The sequence below is a fragment of the Magnolia sinica genome, chromosome 14 (assembly GCF_029962835.1).
Source record: "Magnolia sinica isolate HGM2019 chromosome 14, MsV1, whole genome shotgun sequence".
NCBI classification, from domain to species: Eukaryota; Viridiplantae; Streptophyta; class Magnoliopsida; order Magnoliales; family Magnoliaceae; genus Magnolia; species Magnolia sinica.
The window spans coordinates 18,049,315-18,058,439 of NC_080586.1; the positions used below are offsets into that span (position 1 = coordinate 18,049,315).

Below are 9,125 nucleotides of genomic sequence, written 5' to 3' on the forward strand. Positions count from 1 at the left end.
TAGGTTTATATACAGTAATTGTCAAGGAATTTCTAAACAATCTGAGCCTTAAGAAATCATTATGGGATGCTTCACCACCTTACATGGTGAAACATTCGATATATTTTCGTAGAAGTCTCTCTATCCCTTGAGAAAAGAGTGAATTCAGGAAACCTAAATCCTCTGGAGAACTCATAATTTCAGTCGACCCACTCAAGATAAGGCTTTTTGTAGATTATCTGAGTAATTCATCAGTTGTTTGGCTAAACTCCGCACTTCTAGATGAGCCATATAATATCATGCCAACCGAACGGCCATTGTGGGCCTGGAAGATCTTCTCAGGCGGTCAGGTTTGGGCCCTGCGCCGCATAAGGAATAACTGTTGAGAAAGGCACAACCAGAGGTTGCTCCCATGCGCCTCTACCCTATAGTAATTGTTGTAGATAAGAGGCGCGACTGTAGGTTTCCCCCAAGGTTTGAGTCATGCGCCGTATAAGGAATGTCCGTTGAGAAAGGCACATCCGGAGGTTACCCCTCGAGAGTCTCTACCCTATAATAACCATTGTAAATAAGAGGTGTGGTTGGAGATTCCCCCCCTCCCCCTTCCGAGCATCTCTGTCCTATGGTATTCATGGTAGACTAGAGGCGCGGCCAGTGGTTGCCCCTCAGGTGCCTTTATTCTGCAGTGCCCTTGATGGATGATCATGACTACTTGGGATTGACCTCTTAGTACTCAGCCTTTTGGAATCCATTATGGCCAACTAGACCTACTGGAGGTTGCCTCCCAAGTGGTTCAGCCATGTGGCCATATGGTAATGGCTGAGCGGCTAGTTGCCTTCCCGAGTTGCTTGCACCAATTAGGTATTGATTCATGAATAGGTAATAACTTAGTCGCTCAAGGTATTCTGGCTAGTTATATGATCGATCTTCTCAAGGTCGTTCATTGTCACTGGTGGAGGCGGTGAGGGTCAACTTTGTGATTCGATCTAGCTGGCTTTGGTCGAGAGCTCAGCAAGTCGTTCTGCCTCCCGTCCAACAGAGTAGGGGTAGAGTGCATATCAATTCCATCAAGTCTCAAAAGAATACTCTCAGTTTTTCTCTCGAATATCTTTAATTGTGACTTAAATACCCTAGTGACATGCTGCATATATCCGTCAAATTGTTCGAAGAATGCAGCAAAGTCGTTGGAGTACGGCTGTGAAGACGATCCTGCTTTAACGTCGACAATGGGCTCATGATGCTGGCCCAAGTATTGTTGTTCTTACGTAGTATCAAAAACAGAAATAACACTTTTTTATTTAGGAGGCATCCTATTTTTTTGAGAAATACAAGCTTAGCGGATCTCACCAAGCATGAAAAAAATATTGCTGATAATTCAATAAAACAAGACCACGTGTAATCGAGGGCTTGTGTTTGGATTTTGTATGTGATTATGATGTGCGGATGTGCCAGAGTCATACTTGACTTAATGTTTGATTGAACACTAGTGCCCCTGCATTGAGTTAGATTGATTTGAGACAGGACGTAGGATCCAATCATCCTCTCATCCACTGGTTGTGACTAGCGATCAGGAGATTTGTGAAAGGGTAGGGTTACTCCTTCGTGATGGATTCTTTTTGCCTTATGGCTTTATGGCTTTTCTTTCACTAGTAATTACAGATAATTTCTCAAAAGAATAAAGATGGAGAAAATAAATAAAAAGAATACTAAACAATGTTGATTTTATTAATAATTGAATATGTGGCTCATTACAATTAACAGAATTTCAAAATAACTTAGAGAAATAAACAAATGAGAGATAAATACCTAATCTATTTGTAAGAACAAATGATCAAGGTAAACGTTAGTAGGATATGACTAGAGATGTGTTGTCTGAGTAAGAACTCAGTTGATTGGGATCCAGTCACTTTAGGTTGTGGACATTTAATCTAATCCTATGGTACTGTAGTGGTGGCGTTGGACAATAGCGAGCTATGTTAAGATTAGGCTATGTTATTCTATGATATAATAAGCATAAAGATAAATGTAAAGAAGATAGATTTGTGTTTGGTATAGGCATCGAGCCCTTCTTGGGGTGCTCCTTTTATAGGTTGTCAATGCCACAAAACCTCGCTGTGTTTCCTTAGTAATCTTAGATTCTTCACGTTTATGACATGCATTCCTAATAGAAAGGATTCTAGATAGATCTAAAACTATTGGCTTTACGGATCTTCTTCTTTTAGTTGATCCCCCTTAGGAAACAATTGCATCTAGATTTAATATTATTTTCATGTGCATTTAGGACCATTGGCTCTCAGATCTTCGCATAAACTGTCTTCTGGATGATGTTGCATCTAAAAATATATCCATCATGGGAACCTCTACCACTAACCCTGGATCTCAAATCTATTCTGGTCGTGCATTTGAATGACCTAATCAAACCACCTCTTAGATTTATCTTGAACTCTTACTCCCTTCTGATCACATTGTTGGAGGGGTTGATGGACTGGATCCTTTAGATCGTGATGTCATATTAGTGTTTTTATCGAGCATTTCTATTTTCTTAATTTCGATTATTATACGGATTGGGTCCTGATCTACATGATGTTCGTTTTCTCAAGATCTAAGTTCAAACCACTACCGGATTTGTTTATGTATTTGTCTATTCTTCGAATATTCAAGATCTTTGTAGTCTTCACCAACTCTATAAACGTATCTCGGAAAATCTCCCATTTTGGAAGGACCGTGAGAGACGGTCTTACCAAGTGTATAATAACTAGATCTGTGATAGGATTCTATTTCTCGGTGGATCTTTATAGACATGTTAGACATGCTACCTTCTTAATTGGCTCGTTAATCATGGCAACGTGGCATGCGTCAGTTTGCTCCCTTAAAGGCATGTGTATGGATCTGTGCCACCACATTAATAATGGAATGTGTATCTCCGAATAAAGATCAAATGAAAATATCTTTCGGTGTGAGTATGATTTTTGTGAGTAACAAGCATGTAGTACCCACACGTGTCAACTTTCTATTGGTTTATGTCTAAGCACCGAAAATGGATAAACACAATGTATTAGTGGACGTTGACTTTTAAATATGAATGTTTAATTATTATTTTTTTTCATTTTCATCGTCCATTTGATAAAATAATTTAGGATGATTTTGGGTTTATCTTCAGTTTGAATACGCATTTACCAAATGAGGGTTTTGATTTAGTTACATGGATGGCATGTGTCTTATTCATCTTCACACTTACCCATCATCTATCTGTAATATAAAAAAAAAGGACTCCTTGGATTGTGTTAGGCCCGGGCCTGGGTTGACACTTCAAACCCGACACTGTTGCCGGATGTTTGCGGTTTTCAGCTTGGCCCAAGCTAGGGTAGGCCTGGGCCTTAATGACGCTTCAGACCTAAGTCGTGCTATGTTTTTCAGCTTGCGTCGGCAGTTGTCTCTTCACTAGCACTATAACGATAGGGTGCAGTTTTGGTAGATACTCGAATCCACCGAGGTGGGTGAATCCCTCACTGTGGAGCCCACCTTGATGTATGTGCCATACATCCACGCAGTCCATCTATTTTTACAACTCACTTTAGGGCATAATCCCAAAAATGAAGCAGATTTAAGTCTCAGGTGGACCCCACCATAGGAAATTGTGGTGATTGAGCATTACAAACTTTTTGTGGGCCATAAAAGTCTTGGATCAAGCTGATATTTTTGTGGTCCCTTCATCCAGGTCTTTGTGACCCTATCAATAGGTTGTATGGAAAATAAACATTATGGTTACCCTAAGAAGTTTTTAATGGCTGGGATTCAATCATTGTTATTTCGTATGTTGTGGTCCACCTAAGATTTAGATCTTCTTCATTTTTGGAATCTTGCCCTAAAACAAGCTTTCAAAATGAATTAACGGCATGGATGTAAGGAAAATACATCAAAGTGGGCCCCACAATGAGGGATCCCACACACCTTGATGGATCTGAGGATCCTTTGAAGCTACACCCATAATGAGGCTTATTTGTTAACACGGAAAAAAATCACTCAATGCGGAACTCAGAAAGCACTCCGCATTAAATATTGTTTGTTAATCCTGAACTCACAAAATGCTATGGAATTTTCTCTAATTTTTTTCACCCTAGAGGTTTGGCTTAATGGAGAATAAGGGCCTATTATGGAGCGTGGATTCGGAACCCCCTGGATTTGAAACCCCTTGGATTTGCAATTCTCACAGTGTGTTTGGCACCCTAGAGTGTGAATCAACTTTAATCCAAAAGTACCTATGCATGGTATATTTACAGGGGTTTGAATTTAATTACTAAATCAACTTTAATATCTCTAATTAGTGAGATATGTAATTTTTGACACAATGGTTGTGATAAGCCCGCTGAAATATATGCTTTGCCTGAAAATGATGAAATTCCAAGTCTTGGATGGGCCGCAAGCACAAGATCATGTCTGAGTGACTAACCAATGATTTTTAATCATTGATTAACATGGACAATATTTTGACAGTGTTGGACAATGTTTCGACGGTGTTGATTTACATGGACAATGTTTGGACGAAGATTTTCTCTCCCAAATAGATTGCTTAATACACAACCCACTTTTAATGCATGGCCAATTACAAAATTTATATGATAGACACCATCCATCAACTTTTTCAATCATTCTAGAGCATTAGCCCAAAAAATGAGGCACATTCAAAGCTCAATTGGACCACCAAAAAAAAAAAAAAAAACCCAGTGAGAATTGAACTATTACAGTTGAAAACACTGTAAGTTATATTTTTCATATAACCTCTTGGTAAGGTCACACAAACCTAAATGAAGGGAAAACAAATATATCAGCTTGATTAGAGTCTTTTGTGGCTCAAGAAGTTTTCAATGGTAGGTGCCCAATTCTATAGTGGGGCTCATTTGAATTTTATATCTACCTTTCTTTTTGGTCTTTTGCCCTTAAAGTGGCATGAAAAAAAATTGATGGACCGTGTGGATAAAACATACATCACAGGAGGTCCCACGGAGCCCCTAACAGGACAATGCTTGGTGGGGGTCATTATGATGTATGTGTTTTATCCACCCTGTTCCTCTATTTTTTTCAGGTCATTTTATAGAATGATCCTAAAAATAAGACAAATCCAAGTCTTAAGTGTACCACACCACAAGAAAATTGTGGTGATCAAATGCCCACCATTAAAAGTTTACTAGGGCCCATTGTAATGTTTATTTAACAGTTCAGGAGTTCCAACACCCGGTCAAGGGTTCGAGTATCCTTAGGTGGTGAAATTCCACTAGTGCTAGTGTGTGGGGGTGTGTGTGCGTGTGAAAAAAAAAAGTTACACATATTTGGATGAAATAAAAACACAAATATTAACTTGATCAGAGCACTCTGTGGCCCAAAAAGTTTAGAATTGTAGGCACCCAATTCCCACAGTTCACTTGAGCCTTAGATCTACCTCTTTTGTGATCTGATGCCCTAAAATAATATGTAATATGGATAGATGGTGTGTGTGTGTGTGTGTGTGTGTGTGTGTATCTGTGTGTGAGAAAGATTTGTTACGAAGCAGGCTGGCTACCCAGGAGAGAGAATTTCAGCAATTTGTAAGTTGTCAAATCCGGTAGGGATTGGGTACTACCCGGACGGATGGTGGATGCCACTAGCCAATGGCTAATGGTTAGTGCTATGTGGCCCCACCATGATATACTTATGTCATCCACACTGTCCTTCCATTTTTTTTTCAATAGAATGATTACAAAAATCAGGTAGATCCTTGTTGAGGTCAAATTCTAGACCACCCTCCATTCAATGCAGTGAACCTTCGACGGACCTTGGACCTGCACTAAAAGGTGAGCAAAGGAGGCCCTGGCTAAGCCGGGGGACCCTTCGATGCCTAAGTCAGGCTAGGGAATCTGGGTCTAAGTAGAGTGTAGAGAGAGGGTATGAGATATTGCGTACTGTTTCTTTCCCATAAAATGCTATTTATACCTTATCGCCTAAGGTGGGCACATCCACGTAACTCTGCGCATCATAGGGCATGATGAGCATATCCGCCTAACTAGGCGCATCTTGGGGCATTTGCCTCATCTCGTGGGTGATTCGGCTACCCAGTAGTTATATGGTCATGTAGAAGTAGGTGGTCAAGTAACTGTCGCTAATCGTGTGATAGTGGGACACCTCATGGCCTTCCTCATCAGTGAGTTCCGGTCCGAGTCCTAAACCAAACACGTCGGCGCCAGATCATTCCGAGCCGACAGCTTTAGCCACGGATCATTCCAGGGTTCCGTTCTGACCTCCGGGCGGACCGACTCAGCCTCAGATCATACCATATGGGGCCTCGGATCATAAAAGTCATCGAATCGGATGTCCATCCTTTGTACATACTCGAGACTTCAAGCTTAGTTCCATGCCTTGAGTCGGCTCTGGACTACCTTAGACCTTGGAGCTGAGCCGCCTCTGATCTTCCTATTACAGAAGCCCCCTACTCTCCGAGTTCAGACATGGATTCAGAGAGTAAGTACATGCAGAAGATCGGTAGCTTCCTCCGTTGCACCCCCCATGCGTGCAGTAGTAATTATGATTTCCATATTTGAAAGGATACGTCCTTGGGGCTTTCTGTCCGCGGGTTAGCCTCGAGCGGACGCGTGGTGACAGTTAGGATCTCGAATCATCAGGGACATTATGAAGGATCGCCACGTAAGGCACGAAGGGAGGCTAGGCGACGCTTCCACTGCTCGGAACTTGTCGCCCAATGCTAGTGGCATGTGACTTGGAAGTGTTCATACCAGTGACCTCTAGCCACATGTCCTCTGAAGTTGGCTCTCGACGGTTCGGCTGTGGTCATCATATCTCGCCATTAATGCGAGAATCATTTGTGGGTTATAAAAACCCCAGTGCTCGGAGGCGCTCACATTTTCGCTTTCTGAATTTTTGTTGTTGTGGGCTACCTGAGGAGGAGATTTCTGGTGAAGGTGACCTACGGGAGAGGCGATTCCGATTGATTAGCAGTTTCCGGCATAAGTGATTTTTAGTGACCGTCCGGTGAGTCCTCCCTCACATTTCCAGTTTACCCTTATTTCCTTTGCTTCTGTGGGATGTCGAACGACTCAGAGATGGTCCGAGGCAATTATGCCTTTGAGGATGACTCCGGGTCAGAGAGCTCGGACGATAGACGAGAGGCCTCAGAAGGCCCCATTGATGTCGTACCTCTCTACCCTTTGCCTAGGAGAGGTAAAGAAGCTGGGGCTAGGATGCATCGCAAGGGCGGGAAAAAGGCCTCTCGAGCCTCCCAAGATCCGATGAAGGGGGCTGTGAAAATGCCTGCGAGTGGGCGAATCATAGAGACCATCTCGGGAGGCTCCGTACTGGTCGAGTCCTAGATGGACTCGATCCGATCAGAGTTTGAGATTCCGGACTCCATACGGATACGGGCGCCAGAACCCCTTGACAGTGTTGGAGCCCCTGCAGAAGGGAAAATAACGATCTTCCTCTGCGCCCTACAATGTGGGCTCCGACTTTCGATGCATCCCTTCATCTGAGCCCCGACGGCATATTTGGGACTGGCCCCAGGACAGTTTTCTCCCAATGCTTGGAGGGTTTTAATATCTTCATACATCATTTGGCACTACGTCCACATGACTGTACGGGCTGACTCGGAGCTCTTTGTCCGGCCTCTCGGTCATGTGGACGTATTGCTCCGGATCAGACTTTCGAGAATGGGCTTTACGGGCCCTGTTCGAGTCTCCTCCACCGGATGAGCCACCAAAGATGGTACGGATCTCAACCGACTCTTCTGTGGCATTGCTAGGCTGCTCTTATTCTTCTCTCCGAGCTATTCTCTCTTCCTTGGTATATCGGCGCAGATGACCCTTACGGATGAGGGTCTTGATCTTATCTTTGAGATCCACGCAGTCAGTCGTGTTGTGGCCATGATCATGATGGAAACGACAATACTTACACTTGTCTCGATGATCTGGGTCGGCCTTCATGCAAACGGGCCAATTCAAGAGCTTCTAGCCTCTGATGTCCAGCAGTATTTGTTTTGTAGATGTGTTGAAGGGAGTGTAAGAACGAAACTTGCCCTCAGGTTTTCTACTCAGGCGATGATCACGAGGAGCGCGGTCGTCTGATTTTTTACTAGATGACTGGGGTTCTTCGTTCCTCAGCCTCTTCCCCTTGGTAGTCAGCTCTGCTACTTGAACATTTTTGTGAGAGTTAGAGAATTCCTCGGCGTTAGTGTATTTCTGAGCTCTGGTGACGAGCTCAGCTAACATCTTCGACGGATTCTTTCCAATGGAGAAGGTAAACTTCCCCACTTTCAAACCGCTGAACACGGCAAAGAGCGCCATTTTGTTGTCATAGTCCTCCACTTGCAATGCTTCCTCATTGAAACGGGCCATGAAGTCTTTCAACGATTCTTTAGGCCCTTGCTTGATGGTGAACAGATGAGTATTCAGCTTTAGACTCTTCTTACCACTTATGAATTGGGTAAGGAATAATCTGCTGAGTTCTGCGAAAGAACCAACGGAATTGGGTTTGAGTTGCCGGTACCAACTCCGAGCGGATCCACTGAGGGTGATTGAAAATCCCCTACACATCATCACGTCTGTTGCTGTCTGGATTTGCATCCACAAATGATAGGCCTCTACATGCTCAGACGGGTTGCCAGATCCGGAGTACTAGATGACAGAAGTATCCGGAATCTCTGCGGCATCACCTTGCTCATGATTGTAGAGGTGAAGGGAGGTTCGGTCTCTTCCATCATCGCTTAAACGGCGGCGGGAATAGATGAATGCTATTGATTCTACTGTAGTATCAGAACCCAATTATTAAGTTCTGCAAACCGCGCTTCCCACAGATCTTTGTTTTTAGCCACTATCTCTTGTGGAGCCTCTACCTCAGGAGTCCTTCTTCCTCTTTTCCTCTCTAGCTCATGATGGAGATCTGTCGGCACTAGAGCCGAGGTGACCGAATCATTCGTTGGAGCCCAGGTTGTTGTGTTCCGAGCCGAAGCTTGGTTTTGGGTCGGGGGGAGGATTCTGAACTGAAGTTGGAACTCGAGCTGATTGATGTTGTGACCCTTTGGGTCTCATACTCCGCGACGCGGACTGGACTTCCACCACCGATCCGACCGTTTCCTGAACGGGATACAGTTGTTGCTCCTGTCG

The 9,125-nt window shown here is 43.5% G+C and overlaps 1 protein-coding gene across 1 annotated transcript; it reads right to left on the reverse strand.

Annotated features, from left to right (window-relative positions):
- Positions 1-7,970: 7,970 nt before the first annotated feature.
- LOC131224905 (uncharacterized) lies at positions 7,971-8,558 on the reverse strand. The gene has a single exon (XM_058220348.1). The coding sequence runs from the start codon at positions 8,556-8,558 to the stop codon at positions 7,971-7,973; it is 588 nt and encodes a 195-aa protein (XP_058076331.1).
- Between the last annotated feature and the right edge of the window lie 567 nt (positions 8,559-9,125).